At 49.5% G+C, this 25,315-nt stretch overlaps 1 protein-coding gene across 7 annotated transcripts in view; it reads right to left on the reverse strand.

The window, feature by feature from the left end:
- CYFIP2 (cytoplasmic FMR1 interacting protein 2) overlaps positions 1 to 25,315 on the reverse strand; it is a 55,258-nt gene that overhangs the window by 28,219 nt on the left and 1,724 nt on the right. For 2 of the 7 annotated variants that reach the window (XM_075766185.1, XM_075766191.1), the window contains exons 2-18: positions 19,966 to 20,106; positions 17,837 to 17,926; positions 17,679 to 17,756; positions 14,763 to 14,864; positions 13,607 to 13,788; positions 13,179 to 13,275; positions 12,358 to 12,486; positions 10,888 to 10,992; positions 8,327 to 8,418; positions 5,384 to 5,501; positions 4,400 to 4,519; positions 3,651 to 3,776; positions 2,477 to 2,643; positions 2,041 to 2,188; positions 1,548 to 1,701; positions 840 to 996; positions 8 to 104 (exon numbers count right to left, since the gene is read on the reverse strand). In XM_075766185.1, coding sequence (XP_075622300.1) covers positions 8 to 104; positions 840 to 996; positions 1,548 to 1,701; positions 2,041 to 2,188; positions 2,477 to 2,643; positions 3,651 to 3,776; positions 4,400 to 4,519; positions 5,384 to 5,501; positions 8,327 to 8,418; positions 10,888 to 10,992; positions 12,358 to 12,486; positions 13,179 to 13,275; positions 13,607 to 13,788; positions 14,763 to 14,864; positions 17,679 to 17,756; positions 17,837 to 17,926; positions 19,966 to 20,082 — 2,079 coding nt within the window. In that variant the 5' untranslated portion in view covers positions 20,083 to 20,106. The other 5 variants (XM_075766192.1, XM_075766189.1, XM_075766186.1 and 2 more) reach the window with 4 other exon arrangements.

The raw sequence follows: 25,315 nt of genomic DNA on the forward strand, positions 1-25,315 counted from the left end.
AACTTACTTCAGCTTCAATTTCATCGTACAGGAACTGCTTTTTGAACTTGGTCAAGGCATAGTACGCACTGTCATTATAGAGGTCCAAGGGGTACAGTACATACCTGAGGGCAAGAAGACAGATCATGGCTTAAATTAACCTTGGAGCAGCATAAATGGCAGCCAGTGCACGTGCCTGGCTCGGAGCAAAAAATGGCTTTTCTCTGACTTCACTCCTATCGTCTCCACTCACTCCAGCCCATCAAATTTTCCCTCTTGCTCCCTATGTCAGAGTTGCTGGAAGCAGCTAGAACCCATCTGGATTTGAGCTAACTGTGACTTGTTCAATCAACACTTACTCCTTCTCTGCCCTTAAAAAAGCTTTCATGCTGTTCTCACTCCACAGAGTGCCCTGACAATGGCCATAAAATGAAAAGAAAATTTTCCTAATGAAGAAGATATTACAAACATAATTACACTTGTCTAACAGCAACTCCTCTCATCATTTATCACATATATAAAAGCGTTCAGGTGCCTTAGCCAGGGCCCACATCCCTTTGGTTGCACATGCTGACTGCTGCATGCAGATGATGGTACCACCTAGTTGTGCCCACACCCAAATACAACAGTTGCCAACTGCTGGTTTATGATACATAAGTGCGTGCCAGTGCCAGGAAGCCACCCGTGTGCGTCTGCTAACGAGGTATTCATACAGCACACATTCATGTGACAGCAAGTCAAGAAACATCTATTTTCCCTCCCACGTCAAAAAGACTGTTCATCACCAGCCCACCCTTCTCCACAACAAAATCCCAAGCCCCAGCATGTGCAGTGTCCTGCCACAGCCCATCAGCTCTTACTCCATCATGGAAGGTTCTTTGGTTTCCAGAATATGGTCTGTGAGGATCCAGGGCATGGACATTTCGATGGGGAACTGGATGCGGCGGCCCATGGTCAGCTCCAGGAAGAACTCCCGAAACCAGAGCTGGGACAGGTCGCAGCACTGCTGCAGCGCTTCTGAAAAGCAGAGATTTCCCCGGTGGGAGGATGCCCGTGTTACCCCCACGGGGACAGCAGTGAGGGTAGTGCCACAAAAGGCAGCTGCTGCAGCCTCATATTGGACTGGGTTTGGGTGTGGAACATTCTTCTGGGATGTCTCTGTTTTTAAACCCGGACAATGTCCAATGCTGTCTGAACACTTTGTAATGGAAGAAGAAAGATGGGATTGTTCCATTTGCTCTAGAGCTCCAGGGAGAACATTTCAATGGCTCAGAGTTATCCTGGAAGATTTCTTCTGTGCCCAGTGGCTCAGAAATTTGTCTGGGATGGAAAGAAAACTCCAGTCCTAGAAACTAAACTACCACTTGCAGCTATTTGCTGTTGCTGACTCATTCCTGTTCACATAATGATTACTACCCAGAAATATGCCTGTACCAGGCAGAAGTAGAACGTTTGGGAAAAATCAAGGAAAATCTTTTGCATCGGTCAATGAGAAGCAAAGATGAGCTATCTTTGCCTGTTTGAGCATGCAAGAGTTGGATTCAAGCCACCCCCTGCCATAAGCTCACCACTGATGTTGAGAAGGTGGGTGAAAAAGAAGGACTGCTTGTGGAACTCCTCAATGGCCAAGACTATCGGCCCATCCAAGCTGCTCCTCAGAGTCTTCTTTGAGCCACTCTTGTCTGCTATGAGGGACTCCAGCATGGTCCGCACCATGTAAAGCTTTGAAAAAAAGTTAACACGCAGTTACCACTCTCCAGTGAGACGCCACCACACACAGCCATGGTGTTCTGCAACAAAAAATAACACTTCTCCCAGGTGGCTACTAGTCTCTGCACCCATAAGCCACCATCGTTCTGAGCTAGAAATAATTACACCCCTAAAAAAAGGAGGCTTTGGGAACTATACAACAAACTAGGCACCAAAGCAACCTTTAACACACAACAGCATGAAGACTTTGTGGAAGAGACCATGGAAATAGCTGCTAATCTGCTGGATGGGAGACTCCTACATGACTGTAAGGCCATTAATTCCCTACACAGAAGATGGAGATTTACATACCTGCGTACTTGAGGGTCCTACTGCTCGTCGTGGGACTTTAATATCAAATCCACCTTTAGGATCCTTCTCACCTCTCAGGCAGGGATCATTTGGAGGCTCTCGACCTCCCTCCCAGTCACAGATTGTCTTCCGAATTGCCTGAAGGACACTGGAGTGGGTGGGAGAGGGAAAGTAATGCTTAAGCTTGATTTTACTTCAGATGAAAATAATCACTGCTGTGTACATATGGGAGGAAAAGTAATCTGAGGTGGGGACATACACTGTTGTTACTGGGGCAGACGTGCCCAAAAGCTACCTTGGAAAGAGCTGCTGGCCAAGCTATGTTGGCTGATTGTTTACCATGAGGTGCATGCAGGGCCACATGCTTACATAGTACAAATGTATTACACAAATAAATACATGGGCTTTGTATTATGTTCAAGAAGGACAGACTGACCTGATCAGAACGTTCTTCTTCTTCCTGACCGCCTGCCTGAGTGGCTCTCGCAGGGTCACCTGGGCAAAGTCCTGCAGGGCTGCATAGATAGTGTTGCGGATGGCTTGGTTAAAGACACTCTCCATCCGGCCCATCAGTACTTGCAGACCTTTGATCATGGCAATTACCTGAAACAAAAAATTGAAACCAAACGTATTTGCTATTTTTTCCATTGTATGAAGAGGTCCATAAATCCAACAAGAGAATTTGGGACTAAATTAATTCTACTGAAGTAACTTAGGTCCAGTAATTAGGTGGCTAATTTTTTTTTTTTATGTTAGCTGCTTTACAGATCACAAACTGAGGAGAGCATTTACACCACCAGTTTCTTGCCAAATGGCCCCTGTCCCTTGGCAGGCTCTGTTTCCACTCCTGATCTCTTGATATCTTTAATAACACACAACCCCAGAAAACTGCATGTGCTCCACACGTGGGTGCAGTTGCATGGCTTGCATGGACCTGCATCCGCATTCAGGGTGCAGCCTACCTCATAGAAAAGTACAGTGACAATTCCCAGGAGGCAGTGAACCACAAAAAATTAAGGCAATATCCCAACCACCTTGGACTGTGTAAGGCAAGATGAAGGTGTTGAGGGCCTCCCACAGCCAGGCTCGGAGGACTATTCCCACTGACCACAGCTGGACCGAGAGTTGATGTGTCCTGGGGACTGGCTGTGGATCTCTTTGCACAGAGCGTGAACGTAGCTCCTGATCGTGCTCCAGATCATGCTGCTCTGCAAGCCCACACCCTTTCTTTTTCAGGAGCTCTGAACCCTCTCTTCAGGTCAGGAAAGGCTTAATACAGTAATATTAAGAGAACATAAGGATTCACCTCTGTCTTTCTCCAGCACACAAACACAGCACAAGAAGAATAGGATCAGGAAAAGAGAGGAGAATTGCTCTCGTCATGCACTGGTGCAGTGTTTCTATGCCAGTAGGAGCTCCTAAGAACTTAATTTGCCCCTTAGTTCTGGGCATATTAAGGACCACAGGGATGTGGGAACCCTTCATCCCTTAACATGGGCCACAGAGATGAGGAACCAGCTGAGTATGGTGAGATGCCCTTCCTTCCTCTTCCCCTGGCCTGAGGAACATGGACTTACTCTGGTTCTTACTCTTGTGCAGTTGACACCTACCTCCACAAAGGCAAACTTCTCTTCACTGGTGTAGTTGTACCGGGTGGCTCTCTCATACTCTTCTGCTGTTCCTGGGCAATCCTTGTTACAGAATTTATCTGTGGGATGAACCAGCTTCCAGGAGTACTAGAAGATGGAAAGAGACACAACATTGCAATGAGGAAGAAGCCAGGCCGGAAAGACGAAAGAGGACCCTATGCCAGGAAAACACTCCCTAGACATTACTACAGTTGTTTGACATTCCTTTGGGAGCAGAATTTGTGCTTCTTCCTGGCTTTATTATCACTGTACTGAATACTGCTTTTGATTATTTGGGAGGTTGCCAGTCATATTGGGCTTTTGACATCCATGGACTTGTGTTGAGATGTGGTTGGAATTTTCCAAATAAAGAATTTCCATCATGATTTGAATTACAGTTTTAGTTGCTCAAGACCCAGACTCATCCCGGCCAGCCTTCAGTACTTAACCGAGGAGTTCAGGTTAGGAGAACAGTCACCCAGGCCCCCTCTAACATCGGTGGGGATACCCCAGCACCTGCAAAGGGCAGTTCAGGTCCAGGGCGAGATGATCAAGCTCTCTTTCTGTTTGTTACAGAGGGTGTTCAGAGTCATTAGCTGCCTGATCTTAGCATGTTTGTTAATGGCTTAAAGTTAGGTGGCATGAAAGCAAGCTTACCTTTCCACAGTCTGTTACATGCCATGTTAAAACATTCACGTTCACCTGGAAAGAGGAGGATGTTACACACTCACCACTTCCATGACGTGGGCACTCCACTTGGACAGCAGCTGCAGTCCCCGTAACGCGAGATCAAAGAGCTCCCTGTACTCTTCATCTGATTTCTGGCTGTCCAGTCCTGAGCCAGTGACCACCTGGAGAACATCACATCATGTCAAGGCTAGGCTCGGCAACTTGCTGCAGAGGCTTCGCTGAGCCAAACAGCAGCCACAGATCTCTCTCTCAAATCCCAGCTGAAATTAATTCCCCGTGACCTTATGATCAAGCTAAAATTGTGCCGTGCATATACTGTCCCTCAGGAAAAGGGGTATAACTTGGCAAGCCTCTTTATCCAGGCAGTCAATTTATTTCCTACAGAAAAATGAGTCTGACTTGCCACCTCAGAGCAAATAACTGTTTTCCTTCCACTTTCCCATGCCTTTGTGATGGTCTAATACTACTGAAATCCTTGGGAGTCCTTTACTGATTTAAAGTTCAAATAAGCACTTACAAATGCCAAAAAGGGCTGAGAATGCTAACAATTCATTAAACTAACAGTGATGAATGAGGATCAGACATTTCCAAAAACCAGTCACAATCACATCAGAGAGGGCTCCGATATTCAAGAAGAACAGAGATGCCCTTGTGAACTTTCTTCCAAGCCCTGATCAATAGCTCTGTGTAATAGAAAGGACCCATTTGCAAGACATGGGTGTTCTGCCACCTGGCTGACAATAAACATGTAGCTGCAAAAATTTTTCTACTTCTTATTTAAACCAAGCTGTGGCCAAAGAGCAGAAGTTTTTGCAGTAGATAGTCCAGTGCACGTGATTTTGCACCTGCAGGGGCCTTTCATCACTTGCTCTTTTATAGTTGCATCGAGAAGTGTTTTTTTCCACTTGTGTCCTTCTTTCCTCCTCACTGCACGTTCTTGGCAGACCATATTCCTGCCACACTTGTCCTCTCCCAGCCTCATCTGTCTAACGAGCTTGATTACAGTGACTACGCGCTGAGCTTACCTCACTGTTGCTGTAGCGAGCAAGCTCTGAGATGAAGCGGATGTGGTCGTCTCGGATCTGGACCATCTGCTCACAGATGTTGTACTGGGGACTTATGCTGCTCTGAGTGCATGTCCACCTGGGCAAAAAAGCAACAGTTTCAAGGACAGGACACAAGGCTCCACTTAGAAACCCCCCCGGGACAAAGCCTTGCACTCAACTGCTCTCTCCACTTCAACATGCTCGAGACATGCCACCTTCAGGGCAAATGTCAGACTGTGTATTCTCTCTCATGTCCCCTGGGCGTGTGAAGTCTTCCAGAGGTGATCTCACACAACATGACAGGATTGCTTGGCTCACCTTTCAGCCTGAACATCTCTGTTCCATCCACCCTGAAGCCTGCACTCCATGTTGGGCTCACCTACCCCCGTGGGCAGAGGTGGCTATTTCCCAGGCCACTGTTGGACAAGCTTTCAGGGAAGGATGAACTATAGAGTGCCAGCATCATTTGCATCCTTTCTGCTAAACCCGAAGATAATCATCCCCTTAGAGGTCATCCCTCCAGGTCTGAAAGGGCTGGGTCATGCTGCCTTCTCCTGCAAGGGGTCAGCAAGGAAATATCCCTCCCACTCTGTTTTTGGTTCTGGCTCACACTACCAGCTCAGTGAACAACCCAGAGGATAAATGATGAGCAGAATACTATGTAATGAACTAGATCTTCATTTGCATTGAGCCACATGTACCATGTAACAGTGTAATGGGGCCCTAAAAGAAGGCAGCGCTCCCCTTCCAAAGGCACAGTCAAATGAAGAAATGGTGCAAATCAGGTCTATTTAATTTAACATCTCCTTTTTCGCCATTCTGTATTAGCCACAGACGTACAACCAGAACGGCTCCATCAAAATGCTTTGTGAGCACGTCTGTCAGTGAGACTCTCATGTCTTACTCTGTCATTGCAATGTAAACGTTCAGATCTTGCTTTCCCCCCCATAAATAATTGTCCATCTTAAGACAGACAGTCATCTTCTCCAATCTAGATCGGCCGTATAAAAGGAAGGTGAGAAACCTGCCTCTGAGATGGACATAGACATGAAGACATATTCCGACGGTTAACTGCGAGGCACTTGTTGCCAATAGTTGTGGTGGTAGAAGGTCCTGGAAGTGCTGGGCCATGTCATCCCTTGTGAAATCCATCCTCCCACAGTCCCATCGCTCAACTCTTACCCGTTCCAATGTCCTGTGCTCCCCACCGGACAATCGGCAGGTTAGCAGGAATGGCCAGGGCTGGGCCAGCCCTCCCTGCCACACACAACCTAGTCCACAGTGCAGAAACAAAGCGCCATGCAGGAAAACCACCAATTAATTCCACTTTCATGGAGACACGGAGGGAAAGAAAGTGACAAAAACCAACATTAGTAAGAAATGGGGATTACGTGAAAACAGCTTGGCAGAGTTAGTGTTGGGAGTCCCATGCAATTTGCTGGGAAAGCGAGTGAGGGAGAAACATTGGTTAGTAAGGTACGGCACACAGACCTGGTAGACGGATTTCAAGACAGACATTAAATTGTGCACAGGTAAACAGCCCGTGAGCTACCTTGGTTTTGAGATGAGAAAATGAATGCAACTGACACATGTTTCGTTGAAATGTGCTTTCTGAGTGATTTGAGATAAAATATAAAATTTAAACTGAGTTTTCGAAAACATTTTTTAGATTTACATTTTGTAGAATTTTAACTTTTCTTCCTTTTTTCAATTTTAATTGAAAACCTTTTGCTTGGGAAATTTTACCACGTTGTTTTCAAATTTCTCGTAAACAATTAATCGGCACTTTTCAACCAGCCTTTTGGAGGGCAGGGGAGGGCCGTTCCTGGGGGAGCCACGTGGCGCGCAGAAAAGCCAGACCCTCCGGGGTGGAAGGGGACGAGCAAACAAAAGCGGAGAGATGAGACTGCAGGTTAGTTCCTGTCCTGCTGAAGAGACGGCTCAGCTAGGCTGCTTCTCGCAGGTGCCGGAGAAATCTGACTTCCAAGTGATACGGTCCCACGGGTGAAAGCCGGGCTGCCACCAGCGATTACAGCCAGACACAGCTCAGACGGGCTTTGCTTACACGTGGTTGCAAATGTTGTTCCAAGGACATCCATATCTAACACCGATTCTTCTAGCAATAACCGAGCACAATGCAAAGCTACAAAGACAAGTGGGGCCTTGCACACACCTGGTGTGATCTGAAACAACGCCTGTGAATTCATCTGACGGGAGCAGCAAACTGCCTGTGAACCCCGGCTGGGAAGCAGTGCTTTACGCTCCTGAGCACTCCAGTAAAGACTCCATTTCTGCCCTTCTCCCACAATATTAATTCATTTCTAGTGCATCTGAGCCACCGGTTCAACCCTCCTTCCTGCTGCTTCTTCACAAAACCTGCCTGAGCTAGAGGAGATGCCCTGGCTACTGCAGAGAGATCCACTGCTGTGTTCACACTCTGGAGGATTTTGTCCCTGGGATGGAAAATGTGGATTAAAATCTCTCCAGAGCAGGGACACGCTGCTCACACTCACACACCTCCGGGCGCGCACACCTCGCAAGCACTCAGTGACTGCCCCGATCGGCACGCCAGCCGCCTTTCCTTCCTCCTGCCTCGCTGCCAGCCACCGAGCACCCTCCCAGCCCTTGCCTGCAGGAGCAGACGTACAGGCATGCCTGCTCCCCTGCCTGCACACAACGGTATGGTTACACACAGGTTCGGAGCTGGCTGCACAGGCACGCACTCGGGGGCCGGCGAGGACATCTTCCCATGCGGGGACGGGGAGGTACACACGTGCACACAGAGCTGGCACGCCGGGACTCACACCTCACAGGGACACACGCGGGTACCCGTGCACAGACCTCACGCACGCCGGAGAGTTGCAGCTCCCACGGCTTTCGGGACACACACAGAAGCCAAGAGACATTATGGCAGGCACTCACTTGGATTTGTTCTCCTCATAGTGAGCACTGGTCTTAATGTATCTGGCCAGTTCTATCTGCATATCGCCGAATAAAGGAACCACCTGCAGCTGCTGGAAAAGAAAACAAAAGATGGTTGAAACACGGCGGACAGAGAGCCCGTGGTCCCAGCGCAACACAAGGGACTACAAAACGGCATCCTACGTCTCTGCAGCTATAGAAAGTGTCAGGCTGTTTAAAGCAAGGTGCAAACCTGGACCCAGGGTCATTGCACTCCTAGAAAGCGACCACAGGAGATCACAAGGCTTTTTATGTGAGGAAGATCACCCCCTGCAAGTGCTCCGGAGCCCTGGACTCACCGATACCAGGCTGGTTATTGCCAGAATGGTTCAGTGCTGTCACCAGCCAGAGGAAAGGCTCTTTTTACAACAACAAGAGAGAAGCATATTCCTGAGCAGGGCTTATTGCCCCCACCATAATCCTCCAAGAGAATAGGGGGGATCAAAAGCCAGCACGTTGGTATTTTGGCAGCAAGTTGCTGCGGCTCCCTTCAGAGGGGACCCGTAGGCTGCTTCGCTGCCTGGACTGACAGGGATGTGGCATCTGTCCCCAGGGACTCAGACTGTACTTTGGCACCACGGCTGCTAGTGATGTGTCTTAAAACTTCTCCACAAAAAGACACAGGCAATGGCTGCCTGCAATACAGCATGGCTTTGCTCGCCCTTTACACCTCAGGAGGTTTTAGATGGGAAATAAATTCAAAGTGGACTGAACATACCTCAAGCTCAGACAGGTCCCTGCTTCACTAAGCTTTCAGCTGCAAAAAAAATTCAACCAGGAGCTACCAACACCTCTTCAATAAAATATGAAGCTTCAAGTTCGCCCAGCTACAAAAGCTTTGCCCCAAAATTCAGGCAAGATGGTGGCAAATTCCCTGTCCTATTACCACATGCTTGTCTCCTCAGGCTGGCTTATACGGCGGATGTGCAATGCTGTCATCAGGGATTCTCAGTGGCGCTTTTGTAACGGGTTTAAATGAAGGGGTAGTTCATTTTCACTACTCAAGTTCCTGGTCTATCCACTAGAAATTTAATCAGAAGGCAATAAGCAGATGTAGTAGAGGAGTAGCTGGCCTTTTCTTATTGAGATCTGATAGTCTGGAGCAGTACTTAACTGATTAGGTGAGACCACAGCAGATCTTGGAGAAGTGCAAATGGAATAAAAGCTGGAAAGGGAAAGTTATTCCATGCAATGGAAGATATTTTACCTGATTCTCTGATGGCCCACAGCACTTTGCAATGAACAGCAAATCTGTTTGAATGCACCAAGATGACCAAACTCTACAGGTTACACTGAGGGCTTGATTTAAACTGAGATTCAGTTGAATTAGCAAAGCCAGGGAAAACTCAGAAGACTCCAAGGGATGGTGTGATAAATCACCTTTGCAGCCCTCTGCAGTTTCCCCAGTGAGGAGGGTGTTCAACCCCCTCATTATCACCCCGTCCATGAGGTGAGAGCATCTGTCCGTAGTTCCCTACATGGCAGTTAGAGCCCTGCTCACAGAGCTGTCTCCAGGAGATGATGCAAACTGGGGTAAACAGGTCCACACACCCGATTTTGGGGGGAAGCAAGAGGGTTATCCCAAACCTTTCTCATGCTGAGTGGCCCCAGGGCAACGCAGCCTGGCTTCCAGCTGTGGACCAGCCCAGGGCTGGACTGAGCTGCACGTGTGCATGGGCAGAGGGAGGCTGCACGGCTACTTCCCACCCTGTCACTGGGAGCATCCAGTTCTCGCGGGCCTTTCCCCAAAACCCATATCTCAAATAAGACAAAAACGGTTCATCAAAGCACCAGTTCTTCAAGGAACTTGCTGAGCACTTCCAAGTTCCAGCTGATACAAGCTCCCCAAGGAGCTTTTTCTGTCCTACAAAGAGCACAGTTTGTACACGCAATAAGACCGCCAGATCACATGTTGACTGGCCAGCTGTGTCCCCTGTCCCTTAGGAGGGAAAGGAGAGGGCAACCATCACCCCCACAGACCTCAGCAAACCAGCCAGGTTTGCCGGAGGCCTGAAATGACGGTGCTCCTCACGAGACTGCAAACCTGCCTCAGAAACGTGCAAAGAGATAGAAGCGATGTCAGCCTGGCACGCCCTTCCCTCGTCACAAAACACATATCCCACGTGCCGTCCCCATCCTTCACCCCCAGCAGGAAGCAGGCAGAGCCGAAGCAGCAGCCGGCTGCCCAGCAAGGGCATGCAGGGCCCTCGGCTCCCACCGGCTCCTTGGTTCCAGCAGCATGGGAGCAGAGCCAGTCCCAGGCACCACTCACACATCCACAGCCTTGCTGGTACGAGGGCTGGCATCGCTCATCTCACCCACGCTGCAGCTCTGTGCCCATGCATGTTCACAGCAATCCCATTCCTCATCCTTCGACCTAGAGAATTGCTTGACCTTTTGGGTTTTTTGGACCTGTAAATGATTCCTGCAGTTTGTTTTTTGCTGGCAGCACGTGCAGTGGTACGGGTCGCTAATTCATTGGTCTGCAATAAACTCCAGCCTCACACAGACAGGTCACTGACCTTGAAGAATTTGTCTATTTTGCTAAGGTTGATTCTCTTCTTGGCATCCAACTTGTAAATGTTGCTGACATTCCCATCCATGAGATACAGGCCAAACCCCATCACCTGGAGAAGACAGAAAGGCTAGGATTCATTAGGGTGAAGCCAGCAGCACAAGTCAAAGACAGTTCTCCATCACTTAGCATATCGAAAGACCATTTCAGGCTCCTGTATCACCTGACAGTCATGAGAAGACTCTATAAAACGCGCACAGATCTACAAGCACGTATGTGGCAGACAGAGCACACATGATGGATTGCTTGTGTTTTCTGAGCAAAAACACGTGACGCTTACTCTGGTAATTTGTTCCTCCTCTCTCCCACATAACAACCACCCATAAGTCTTCTCCACCCAAAAGTGAACATTTACTCCTGGAGAAGAATTGAAAACATTTAAAATATTCTCCTGGATTGATTTTTTTTCCCCTTTAATTCAGTACAAATCATTACAGATATTCAAACTACCCACATTATCCTTCAAAGAACCGTAGCTGACTCATAGCGTGGTAATGAAGTTCTTATGGTAATAGTGACTGCAATCACTGTAATAACTGACTTACAGTAAGGACAAATGTACAAAACAAGCAGATAATTTGGCATGTTCATGTTGAGGGCTCTTTAGAGTCAGGAAACCAAACCTGGAAGGATCTGCCAGCAGGGAATTATTGCTGGGAATGGTCATCAAGAAGAAAATTCAGGTTGCAAAATTGGTGGTGATTTTGGCATGTCCTATACAGTCACCCAGGTCAAGCCCATGATCTCGTACATCCATGCACAACAGAAAAACCGCTTCTAAGCTCTGGAGAGTGCTGGACACCCACTGGTGCTCTTGTCCACCAGCTGGAGACCACCACCACGCATGTGCTTAGTCCCAGGCAGGCAGAGCTGCTCGCAACCTTGGGAAGGACTGGGGGAAAAGACAGAGATGGAGATGGGGAAGAGCAGAGAAGAAGGAAGATGTTTATATGGGAATATGGGAGAAGGCCAGAAAGGACAGCAGAGAAATGATGGGAGAAGGTCCAAGTTACAGCAGGAACAGAGGCAGCTCACGGCACTGCCCAACAGAGGTGACACTTCAGAGCACTGGGATGGGACATCTCAGACCCACGGCCATGTCTAGTCTGTTCAGCTACAAAGAAGAGGTGAAAGAGGAGAAAATGGGAGGATCGAAGTATTGCAGCAGAAGACACAAAGTACCAGGGATCAGAAGGGAAACAGGAAAGGAGGAAGGCAGCGTTGCTGCTGCACATGGAGAGCTTTCCCATCTCATAGCAACCCCTGTCCAGAGGATGCTGGTCCTGCAGAGAAGGGATGCACGGAAACCCAATGGAGGAAAAAATAAAGAAAACTAAGAGAAACATTGTCCCAGGAGGGAATTTCATTTTGCTGAAAAAAAAAAAGGTGAAACTACGCAAGCACCGCCAAATCTCACCTTTAAAAGCATGTGTTTCTCACTGGGCGTAAGATACATCTTGTTTTCATAGTAGTCCACACAGATGTTGACAATATCAGCCAGCAATTCCTCATAGCCAGGGATAACCTCTAGTTGTTGGTGCAGACACTGAAACATCAACAGGGACCACATTATCTACGTGAACAGAGGACAGAAGGAACCAGGGGAGAAATGTATTTGAAGGATTAACAGTAGAAAGATAAGAGGTTTCTTCAGACCTCATCTGTGTGCTTTTATTAAGTTACAGGCAGAAGATTGACCTCATGGTACCACCTGTAAAGAACAACCTTCCATCTGCAGGACAGCTCTCCCCTTCAGACTGATCACAACAGTCAAATGTCAGACAGTGAGATGCAAAGAAAGATGCCTCAGAAACAGACTTTCTGACTCTCTCCTGTCTCTGCGCAATAATTTACCTAATGAGCAAAAGATTGTGGAATTTGGAGGATCCCGGGTCTGATCTGCGGTCCTCATGCAGTCACAGAGATGGACTGGATGGATTTACTGGGGAAAATGGGAAGTTTGTGGCAGAAATCCCTCCTGAGAGCTCTTGCATCTTTTTGACTTTCATCCTTGTCTTGACATAAAGAGACCTTCAAAGCCACCCAGGATGACCCACGAGAAGGAGATACTGCTAGAACTGTACAGCCTGACCCAAAAATCATGTGAGTCAGTGGCAATGACCCAACAAACAAGGCAGCTATTGCCACAGTCCAGTCTGAAGCACTGTCAGCCCTGGCGAGATCATTGCCTCTCTCTGCCCACAGAAAGGTTAACTGGTGCAGAGGACAGGGACCTGCCTGTGTGATGCGGTTGTGGTTTGCCAGGAACATGGAGAGGTTCTGGGACTCCTGGATGGACTGGGGGTCTGCCATCTTCCGCAGAAACTGGGCAGCTCTGGAAGGGAGAAATCCAACATCACCAAGGACCACTCACCCAACGTGAGACTCACCACCCATCCTCCCCGTTTCACCTGCAGCTGCAATGCAGCAGCCTCGGACCCCCCCCCTGCAGAACAGCTCTGCTCTTTCCTCATTTTACCAAGAGGGAACCGAAACACAGTGAGGCTCAGAGATTTGCCTAAGCTCACAAAGACAGCCTGCAACAGCGCAGAAAGCCACCCTCCAGCCTCCTGATGTCCACCTGCCCTCACTGCTGGGCAGACCAGGCGCTCCCTTGCAGACCAGGCACGGTCCCGTCCCCACTGCTGCTGCTTCGCCCCCCTCACCTTTTGTAGGCGGAGTGGTCATTTTTGACGCTGCACTTCATGTTCTTCAGCTCATCCAGGACTGCAAACATGTTAATGAACTTGCCCAGCGTGAGGAGATAGGCCTCAGAGACGAAGTCCTTCCTCCGCTCAGCGTGGCACAGGCGCTTCACCTCGCTGCAGAACCGCTCAATAGCTTTGCGCTGGAAGGCAGAGGGACAGGGTCATCCCAGCAGCTCATGAGCGGTCACCATGCCACTGATGGGACCCTCCTCCACCCACCCACCGCCTCCTTCCTTCAACAACAGCGTTTTTCTGCTGGGGAAACGCTGTCGCCATGAAACGAAGCAGTGTTACAAACTGGTGCAGACAAACGTCCTCAGAGCTGGAGGGGAGGAGGGGGGCTCGAACCCTCTATTTGCGTCTGCACCGAGTGCAGCGTGTTCTCTAAAATCAGGCTTCAGTTTTTTAGGTGGGGCATAAGGACCTCATAGGACATAAAACCTAAACATGCCAGTGAAGCTCAGCTGCAGCCACTTATAAACGCAAGTGGAGGTGGGGAGAGGTCCCTGGAGCCCACAGCAGCTCTGTTTGCCACGTGGTCATTACTCTGTCGGGATCTAACCATATCATTTTCTGAAGTGCCTCAAGTGTAGCAACTGCTAAATTTAACCTCTGATGCTTTTTGCCAGCTGACCCCAGAGTTTAGGGTGCTGTGTGAGCACATCCCTGTTCCTGCTGGCAGAGCAGGTGGGTGTCCAGCAGCATGGCTGCATCCCACCCCAGGCACCAGCTGCTCCACCAGCCCTCAGCTCTTCCTGGCTTTGCTTCAGAGGGGAGAGCAGAAGAGCGAGCTGTGCTGGTGGAGAAACATCTCTTGACATCCACCAGCCAACACCCCAGAGAAACAGGAGCCTGTGGCACCCATTAGGTCCGCATAATGGGGACCCTGGTCCTCCATGAACTTCACACTGAGGTCTGCAAGATTTTGGGGCTGAACAAGACACATGGCACAGATTTTGCTTTGGACAGGCCTCAGGTGTCTGCTGGTAGCTGCAAGGAAGAGACCCATCGGGGGACTCGGGGTTCTCCAGGCTGTCCAGGCAGGCAAGGACAGCACAGGATAAGTTAACAATGAAGTCATAAATTATTTTTGCCTCCTTCCTTGACCGCTTACCTGAAAATACATGAACTTCATAAGCTTGGTGACTTCTGGCTCCAGGACTTCCACCGTCTTCTCATAAATCTCCACCCGGTTTGGCTGTTCATTACATTTCACCTGCATTGCAAAGACGAATCATCCTTGTAGGATCAGTTTCTAACGGCCACTATCTTCTGGTTGTTTCACAATGAATCCTGTCCCCATCTGAGGACAATGGAGGGACCCAAGAGGGAGCTTGTTCTCAAGGCTATAATGACAGAAGGGGCTGTTTCTCAGATGTGAAGTTCTCTCCATGCATGATAAGCAGGCACAACCCTGACTCTGAGAAATAAAAATGTTCTAACGCATTTGTCGGGAGTAGAACACATGTGATAAGGACTCTGGATGTGGCAATGTTATATCATAAAGTTATCTGAGCCTTTGTGTTGCAAAGTCCCATGGACACACAAGGCACCAGGCTTCGGCTCTGCTATAGCCTCGCTGGGGTAATTTTGGCTCTGTTGCCAACCTATTAAAAATCACTGGGCTTGTATGTGGCTAGCAGCAATTGAGTCACCTTCACTGGAATCCTAGAAAGCTAAATTCAAGGACTTACTTATTCAGCTGCCATCCATTTCATTTCCAGACAGTTACTTGCAGTCATCACCAAACTTTTAGGGAAAACCCCAGCTGCCCAAGGCAATGCATCCTGCTTTCCTCCTCTGCTTTTGTTTCCAGTCGTTGCTGACACAAGGCTGTGATGGGGCTGACAGCTCTGGCGCAAATTTAGTAGCCCAGCAGCTGATCCACAGGGCACGAGAGGACAAAGGAGCCAGCTTTACATGTGGGAAGGTGCAAAAGTAGCTTTGCCCTCTCTGTAGTGGGGAATCTAATGTCCCTGCCCTGGTGTTTCATACCGCAGTCAGGCAACAGTGATGGCCATGAGGATGCAGCTGGCGGGAGGGAGGAGAGGTGCACATTTAGGTGCAGGCTGTGTTCTTCACCTGTAAACTCACGGTCTCTGATGGAGCACAGGGAGGTGTACGTGACCGAGCAGTCAGGCTGGGGGCTGCGAATGGGACCCCCCCGGGCTGCAGCCAAATGCGCCATGGCAAAGCGCAGGGGTCATTGCAAGATCAGATCGGGTGGATCTGTAAATGAACCCTCTGCCATGGTGTCGTCTCCTGCTCCGTCACACGCAGCACTGCCTGCAGCCCTGGGGGGGAGGATGGGGCAGAGACCCCACCTGTGCTGTGCTCGGAGACACACAAACATCGTGGGGGCAACTGGGATGGGAGGACATTGAAACGCCAAAGCAGATTATCTGTAGCACTGTCTTGCCATCAGTTCAGCCACAGCCTCCCTTCTGTTAGCGTAGCCAGGAGAGGCAAAAGCAGCACAGCATCAAATATAAATGGGAGATAAGCAAATAGCCAATCAGCAGCAGAAAGCTCCATGGCTGGGTCTCATGAGACCATCAGCAGAGCATGACCCGAGGGGAACTGAGGTTTGACCTTTCCTGGGGAATTACAAACATGGGCATTGTCAACCACGCGGAAATATTTTTTCCTGGCTCCACAGAAGCGCTGCAAACCCTTTTATCCGTAGGGTTAATGGAAGTGCGCTGCACCCGCCCCAACGCATTGTCATCAGCGTTTCTGCAGTGATCCAGCACGTGTTCACATTGCAGAAGACAAGCTCTGAGCTGGAGTCTGAATCACGATCAGTGGGCCACGTGGGCAACCTTACTCATGTCTGTAGGTGTTTGGAGGATGAAGCCACCGAAATTCAGGTTGGAGAGAGAAGGATTAAAAAACAGTTGAAGCAGAACTAACAGTAGAGGAGAATGATTAAATGTGGGGGTAGATCAGGACCTTCAGGTATATCAGCAGCAAAAAAGGGAATTTGGGGAAATGTTTCTGGTGTATCAAAGTGCTCCTTCATGCATCCTCGCACAACACCTAGAATCCTGGGGCTCCCATGGGAGCAGAGAGCGCACCTCAAAGTCTGGGCAGCAGTCTGGGATGCTGAAACCTGCCCCAGCTGCATAATCTGCTCTGTGCAAGTCAGGGACAGCCTGAGCCTCCCACATCTCGAGAGGACCCGCTGTTTTCATCCCAGGCTGCCTGGGTGCCCTTCTTCACACAGCGCAAGAGTCCCACTTGGTACTGGGGCAATTTTTAACTGAAGCTGAAGTTGCTGATACCATGTAATGGTATGATACCATGCAATGCTATTAGGAAAGTGTGATATAAACCACATCTGATGATTTCACTTTCAACTTCCAAAACATAACTGCCTTTGCCTGAAGCAGACTCCATCCCCCCTCAACATGAGAGAGAAAAATATTCAAGTGGTGCACTGGGAAGGAAATAACCACATTGCTTTAATTAAAGCAAAGGCTACCCATTCTCCAGACAAAGAAGTGGATAAAGACCCGAGTGACAAAACACAGCACTGTCCCAAGTGCCGTGCTGGACCAGAGCTGTGCTCAGCCGAGCCCTGTTAGCAGCTGCAGGACAAACAAGCTGGTCCTGCAGGGATGAAATAACTTCGGGTGTGACTGCTCTGTGGAGCAAGGGAGAGGCTCGTGAAACCAGGAAATGTATATAAGGCAGTCGGCTTGTGGGGAGTGTGACTGAGCTGAGAGGCACTGCTAGGAGATGTCAGGGATGGAGCTTTCATATACATGAGAGTGCAGAGCAGATGCCCTTTGCTAGGGCAGCAGTATAGATCTGTTTCTGAAATGGCTACAGCTGCTGAGATCAGTGCTTGAGACTTTGGTGGGGAGAGGGCAATTTGAAGAGTCAGTGGTCTCTCTTTTCAGCCTTTCTATCTACTTCAGTCTTCTCTGATTTTTGTTCTTCTGTCTCCAGTCCAAACTAACCCACACTGAAGACAAAACTAACTAGGTGCTCTGGGAACATCCCTGCCTGGAAAGAGCTCAAGTACCTGGGGAATGGCTCGTGAGCAGCTCCTCCACGTGTAAAGCATCACGGCGTACTCGTGGCCTTCCTCCAGCATTTCATTCTGAAAGACAGAGAGGTGTTGCTGGGGCAGGGCATGCGCCCACGGCTCAGCATCGCTGGGGCAGTGCCCGGGGGACTCACCATGCTGGAGTGCACTGTCGCCTGCTCGATGTACCTGGCAATGCCGGTCACAAAGGCATTTCTGTCTTCAAAGTTTGTGTCAAAATTAGCCTATAGGTGAAATGGAGAGATGGGGATTAAAATATAGCTAGTTGTTTGCTCACCCGATACAGTCCAGCATGGGATGCGTTGGCAAAAAGCAGAATCAGTAGGTTCCCTGGGGCATGGGAGCAGCTTATGAACAGTTTGAGGTGCTGCACCTCTAGGTCTGAGTAGATTCATATATGCAGCCTGAAATGCTTCTGAATCACACATGAGAGGAAATTGTGCAAGTTATATGTGTAAAAATACGGCAATCAAGACTGACAAACGCTTGTAAAAGCCAAACCAGGTGGGGATCAGTTACAGGGAACTGCAGCCGCACCAGAGAGCAAACCTAGAGCAATTATTCTAAGGGTTTTAGCTTGGTAACTCAAAGACAGATGCAGCCTCATTAATTTCTATTTGTGCCCTGGCTGCTAGGGGAAGACCACATCCTGTCAGCAGGAATTGCACAGAATAAACACACAGAAAGGGCAGGGAACGAGGTATCTGGAAAACATAAATATGAAATCAGCACTCATCCAGATGCTATTATGAGCGCTAGTGTTGCTCTTGCAAGGAGATGCTTTGGGATGAACTGTTGTTTTGGAAGTTGACTACTGCTTTGGGTTGGGAGCGCAGGACAGGGGATGAAAAAGCAGCTCCTCAGCCTCTCTGCGCAGAGTGCCCCTTCACACGCTCCACGCTCGGATAATTTCCTCCGCGAAGGCTGGCTGATGGTATCTGCTGGAGGGCAGAGCCTACAGAACTCCCAGGCACCCAGAGCAGCTCCTTGCAATGACATTAGCATTGCAGCGACCGCGTTCACCTCAATAACTGACTTCCTGAGTAGGAAAGCTGGGAGCACAGACCCGTGGCCACAGGGCTACTCTTCTTAGTGCCTCCAGGACATCGTATGTGACAGGAAAAGCTGAGGCTGCATATGCATTTCTGGCTAGCAGGGGAGAGGGCTACATACAAACCAAGTATGGTGAGGAAACAGGCTTGGCTAATATCTCTAGAATCAGTTTAGAAGAGGTTTTTTTTAGCCCCAACAGTGTGCACACACTGGTGGCCCCGAAAGGAGGCTGTGCCGTATGGCTGGACCCCGAGCCTCTCACAGGACACAAGCTAGCAAAGAGTAAAAACGATTTAAAGAAGAGATAAGCAAAAATGATCTGAAGATTTTCCAGAGTGAGCTGAAATTTGAACAGCCCAGAACTGCCTTTGGTTCTGATAACCCATATAGATACTAACGCTACTGAACGAGCCCGCAGTCTGACCTGCTGAAAGAGATACTGTAATTTCAGACTCCTGCATACATGGCACGGCAATCACTGTGCGGGTGTATTTATACACTGCCACGGGCAACTCATGAATTGAGGAGTGGCAGGATGGAGAAAGTAACCCCATATTATATTTAACCCTGGGTGTGTGCTATAGGGCAGGGTGTGGTGTGGTGGCCAAGCAGCCGAGGCATCCCACTGCGAATCCAAAAGCAGGAGTTTGAGCCTTGCCCTGGGCTTATGCCAAGCTTTGCTTGGTCAGTGCAGCTGCAGCTAAATCTGTGGTTGTTCAAGGCAGAGAAGCGATTGTAGCGACTGCCCTCCCTTGCATGCCATCAGCTCCCCAGACCAGCAGCTCCAGCTGTGCGAGCAGCACAGGCCACACAAAGTCAGGCAGAACTTTGATTTTGACCCACTTAGATGCATGCACTACCATAAAAAGGAAGCACAGACATACGTGCATAATAAAACATCGCTGAGAACTTTCTGCTGTTATCACAAATCTTATCTCCTGCTTCTTACCCGTTCATGCACTCTGATCCTCATTTTTTAACTTCCCTATGTCTTGGTCAGCTTTAAAGATCCCTTTCACCCATCTCTGGTGCTTTCCTTTTAAAGCCTTTGGGAACAGATTTGTGGCTAGATCTGTTCTGAACGTTTCCTTAAACATGGTGAACCCAAGATGTTTTCAGCTATTTCTCACAGCACCATGTGCCCCCCGTGCTTTGCATGAGCTACCGGAACAACCCTCCCTGCCCCGCCGCCTCCGGGAGCTGAAGGTACCTGGTACATGATGGAGGACGGAGGCGGTTCGATGCATGGCTGCTGGTCTGGAAGAGGCAGCTCCTCCAGTAAGTCCACGTTGGACAAGGCATCCTCTAGCGTGACGTGAGTGGTCATGGTTCTGGATGTTCAGTTTCCACGCTAAATCCAAAGGAAAAGAGAAGGTGATAGACAGCAGCCAGAAGACTGAGTGGGAAAGCACCAAAGGACAAAACCAGAATCATGACTTGGCACTGCAGGAGACATTATCCCAGTTTATCTTGTTTTCCTTTTCTTGTGTATTTAACCTACATCTCTATGATATCTATGTCATCTCTCCTTCTGTGATTTAGCAGCAGAGTAGGAATGCAGAATAAGAGGAATACAACTACCCACCCATGCCCTTCTCTGCTTAACTCTATGCAAAACTGCTTAAGGCAGAGAACAGCTGGGTGCTGCAGTGCAGCTTTAGCAGCCCCAAGTGAAAGCATGTGCTCTGAAATGCAAAGTGGCGCTATCAAAAATATCTCTCGAAACAGCGCTATTAGAAAAATATGACTGATGCTGACACTCACATACTCTCCTTCTCACACACGTGAACAGCACTGGAAACTGTAAACAACAAATTGCTTTCTCAAAGGTGAACCGGAAAGGATCGAGTGCTGCGCAGGCAGGCTGTGGCACTGCAAGCAGCACAAAAAGAAGCTGCTGTTCCTGCCGTGGAGCTGCCAACGGTGCCAGTTGCGCACGAAATAAAAATCAAAGAGAAACGTTTCTGAAAGCTCACTGGCACTTACGCTAATGGGAACCTCAGGACTAACCTCTACGTCCCTCACCTCCTTTGCCATTCCCATTTGCTGTAAGAGCACAAGCATGGAGGGACGGCTGCTGCCACCCAGGATGAGCGCTTGTATAATCATGGCTACAGGGCTTCCCCAGTTAATACCTAATCCATGTGCAATAGCTGTGGCCAATCTACAGCTTGTGTCTCCTAGAAAAACATCCCATTGCATTTAAATATTTGCAGAGAGAGAGCTCACTTAAAATATTGACATGTCATTTGATTAGCAAATCATCCCCCCCTGTGCTTTTTTACCCCCTCAGAGCCTGTCTAGTTTCAAATGTGAGCCATCGCGTTTTATCACTCTAATCTGCAAGACAGTAGAACTCTCTATTGTTAAAGTTCCCATCAAGATACTCACACATTTCAGTAAAACACCTTGCAACCTTCTCTTTGGCTCAGGCAAGCGGACTGAGCTCTTTGCCTGCCTTCTCACAGAGCGTATTTCCCAATCCTTTAATCATCTCTTTGGCTTTTCTCTAAGCTTGATCCAATTCTGCAACTTTTTTGCTGACGTGCAGACACCGTAGCAGGACACAGGACTCCAGCAGTGTCTGCACAAGCGCCAGATAAAACAGCAGTGTAACCTCCCTCCTTGCGTACAATCACACCCGTTCCGCTGGTCGCAACAGCAGCTCCGTAGGTGCTCGTATTCAGCCGATTACCTGCTACAAATCCCTTAGGTTCTTTTTTTTTTTAAATTGAGTCATTGTTTCTAAGACTGTAAGTTTGCTTTTAATTTCCAGCACTGGGAGCACGGAAGGACAATGGCTTTGGGACATCCATACGTAGGCACACGTGCACGCAGCAAGGACCACGGCCAAGGAGGATGCACGCTGTGTGCAGTCCTGGGCTGGCTTCATGTTGGGTGACGAGAGGGATGCGCCTGCTGCTGTGCCTTTAATTATCATTGCTGCCTGCACGCATGGGCTGCAAGAATATGTATAAGCCTGGTAAAACCCATGCCACCTCCACAAACGCCTCCCCAAGGTACCAGGCAGCTGAGAAACAGGCTTGGTTATACCTGCAGCTGAAGTACCATGAAATAAGTGCTTGGAGAAAAAAAAAAAATTAAAAAAATCTCAAGCAGCCCTTTCCCTACATGCTGAAATTTCTGTTTCCTTCTTCACCCCTCTTTGCTAAAATGGTTTCCTGTTACAAATTGTAGCAACTGTCAAAACCAGATTACGCCCTGGCACGCCCGCAGGCAGCAGCAGCAGCTTCCCCCCTGCCTGCAGGCAGCCCGTGCTGCCGGCCCCGCGGGCCTGCGCTGCCCACCGCTCCCCACCACCATCCTCCAGCGCCTCAAGACTCTCCTCTGGGTTCCCAGAACAACACCCCCGGTACTCACACATGCTTCGTTACACACTTCAGGCTGGGGAAGACAAATACCTTCCGGTTTATAGCTCTGAGGGCTGTGGTTGTTTATATGGGCACATTTCTCATTTTTCTGTAAATCCAATTCTAAGGCCGTTTGTGCAAGGTGTTGGCAGTTTGCTGTGATCAAAGATGCTTCCCCAATAACCCTCTGACACCCAGAGAGCTCAGCAACTCAAGGGACAAAATTATTGCCGCTGTTTGGGCCGTACCAGGAGATGCAGTCCCAAATACGGCATCAGGGTCCTGCTGTGCCGGGCAGAGCTCCAACCTGCCAGGCTAAGCCAGTCCCTGCCCTAAAGATCTTGCACTCAGAGGAAGAGAGGCAGCGTGTAGAAATACACGGACAGAAAAGGAAGTGTCAAGTCATAGCGAGCGAGCGGTGCACTCGGCTGTCAGCCCACCCTGTGCTCTGCCACGGCTGAGCAGAGTGTAAGAATCCAGATGCAGATGGAAAAACTACGCAGACTTTGAGGGTTTCACCGATGACTCTTTTTGGGGACTCCCAGTTTCCACGTTACGCTTTGTTAAGCCCAACAGTGAAACCAACGGAGGCTACGGGGAAAAGCGTGGTCTGCCAGGACTTCCCCTGGGTCTCATGCCCGTAGCACACTGCGACAGGCGGCAATCTCGCAGCCAGAGCATGTGATGGAGGGGCTACTGGTCCAGGGCGGGCAGACCTGGATCATCACCCCAGCCTCGAGCAATCCCCCGTCTGCCTGTGTCGTGGCCCCTCGCCTGCTCCTTGGGGTGGCTGTAGGGCTGGCGGGGACCCTGCTCTCGGTTGGGGTCCGCTGCCAGTTGTAAGCGTCTAGCAATTAGGTACAAAGGCTGGGGAAGGCTCTGAAGGCATCAGCGATTCCTTGGCCCGGTCCGTGGGGCGCTGCGTGGTGTCTCCCCACCACGGGGGCTGCCTGGGAGAGCCAAAAGGGGAAGTCCCACTGCCGCAGACCCACGTCACCCACCCTCACCTTCCTGCAAAAAGGTTTCTAACACAAACATCCTGGGGCTGCCCCGGCAAATCCGGCTTCATCCCCTCGGTCCAGCAACGAGGGGGGCAGCTGTTAGGTAACGTGGCAGCAACCAAGTGGCTCCAGCCCAGGGAAGATGGGGATCCTTGGGGACTCTCATCAAAAAGTCCTCATTAAGCCTTCACCACCAGCCACCACCTGGGCCTCAGGGCAGGACGGCTGTGCTGGGAAGATGGGAGTAAGCCCATGTTGGGGGTTTTCCGACGGCGCACGTGGCCGTGGGGCTAGAGGCCACGCCACCCGGGGAGCAGCGCAGCAGCCTACCCAAGTACGGGGCTTTTTTGCTGCTGTAGCACGTGCACAGCAGGTCAAGGCTTTCCCTCGCACACAGGAAGCGTATCCTGCCTGCGTGGACTCACACACAGCCACGCTGGCTGCTGGGCGCCGTCTCACAAAACTACTTTCTTCACCATATCCTGCTGCTGGGCAGAGAGGCTGAAGTCCCTCTGGTCCTACGTGTTTTGGCAAAACCGAACACGAGCCTGGCAGGAGCCAACCCTACCCCAGTGAAACACCGGAGAGGGATGCAGCCACTGGGCTGATTACCTCTTCTGCTAATGAGCATTGGTGCTAACGAGTGCAGTGCTGCCCACACTTTCTGCCCATCTGCTGCAGAAACTTCCTCTCCCCATCCCACATCTCAATCGCAATCCCTCTGGCCATCTCTTACACCTTCTAAAGCCAAATGACCATACTGAGGCACCGGGACTTCTGGATGCTGCAGGGAGCCGGCCACGTGGGGTCCATGGACAGGGCACCACCCAAAAGCAGATATTAAGAGTTCTGACATGGTGACTCCATTGTGGCAGCATCCTGGGGACCAGATTTAACAGACAGCGTAGGAAGGCTTTGAGAAGGAGCAAGGATGGACATCCCAGATGTCTGAACTTGCCGGGCAGGTCTTACCTTCCCCACCGGAATGCTTGCCCAGAAGTATTGGTGCAGTATCATCCTCTTTGCGAAAGGAACAAAGACGTCTTTATTGTTAGAGCAGCTTGGGGGAACAAAGGAAGACTTTTAAAAGCAGGGCCATAATGAATATGTTGCATGCATGTGCGCTTGGCTTTGAAGCTGCACAGCTGAGAGCTCTGGGGAAGTGGCATGGGCTGTTTCGGTTTTTCAGCTCTCGTGCTTCTACGGCAGACATTCACTCTGGAGCTGCAGTAGCTACCAAGAGCAAGAAAGGAGGCAAGAAAAAATGGGAATTGCCCAGGAGATTGGCAGTGAGACAGGGTCCAAGCCCTGCAAATCTAGGGTGAGACAAGCAGCAAAATGGCTTTTGCTGGGGAGATGGCAATATGGAGAAGGAGGACAAACTTCTGGTCACCTCCTGAGAATCTGGATTCTTCTCCAGCTCTGATGCCCAGTCTCTGGGTAGCCTGGGAAAATCACTTAATTTTGTTTTGCCCCTGTGACAATGCTTCTCACTCTTACTCCAAAATAGCATCTAACCTGTGGTCAGGAACCATCCTGGCCCGACAAGTACCCCAGCAGACTGATGTCTCAGGTGCATAAAAGCAGAGCATTTCCGGTACCCACTGCCTTAAGGTAAGAGGAGGATAAATGCTCCTGGCCATCAGTGTATTTTTAGTCAAGAGAATAACTTCAGGGTGCAAAAGCTTAGTTTGACCTTTGCCTAGAATGCATGAAATTAGTCCCCTGTGTTTTAGGATGCATGTCATCAACCCCTTCTGTCATGCTGTAAGAATTACTCGTAATTGCAACCACCACCACAGTCAGGAGGTTCTTTGCAGGAGCAAATAAACACAGCTAGGACGAGCAAGGCTGGCAGAGTTGGGCTCCTGCCCGACACCGACACAGATGTCAATAACCGTGAAACTACCCTTCCTATTAAAAAAGGAAGCCCAACTGCACGACTCCTGAAGCTGTTTTTCTGTATCTCCACTCTATGTTTTCTGCCATTCCATTAGGGCTGAGTTCCAGGCATTTATGCCATCTTTGTCTCTCAGCAACACAATTATTTTGGAATTTATTTCTTTCAGAATAACTTCATCATTATTTTTTCTGGTGCCAAAGAAAGAGGGTCAAAGAAGGAAGGAGGTATAGGAAGCTGCATTTCCAATATAGTTGAGAAATTTAGAGCAAGTTTACAAGCAACCCC

This window comes from Balearica regulorum, chromosome 14 (assembly GCF_011004875.1).
Source record: "Balearica regulorum gibbericeps isolate bBalReg1 chromosome 14, bBalReg1.pri, whole genome shotgun sequence".
NCBI lineage: Eukaryota > Metazoa > Chordata > Aves > Gruiformes > Gruidae > Balearica > Balearica regulorum.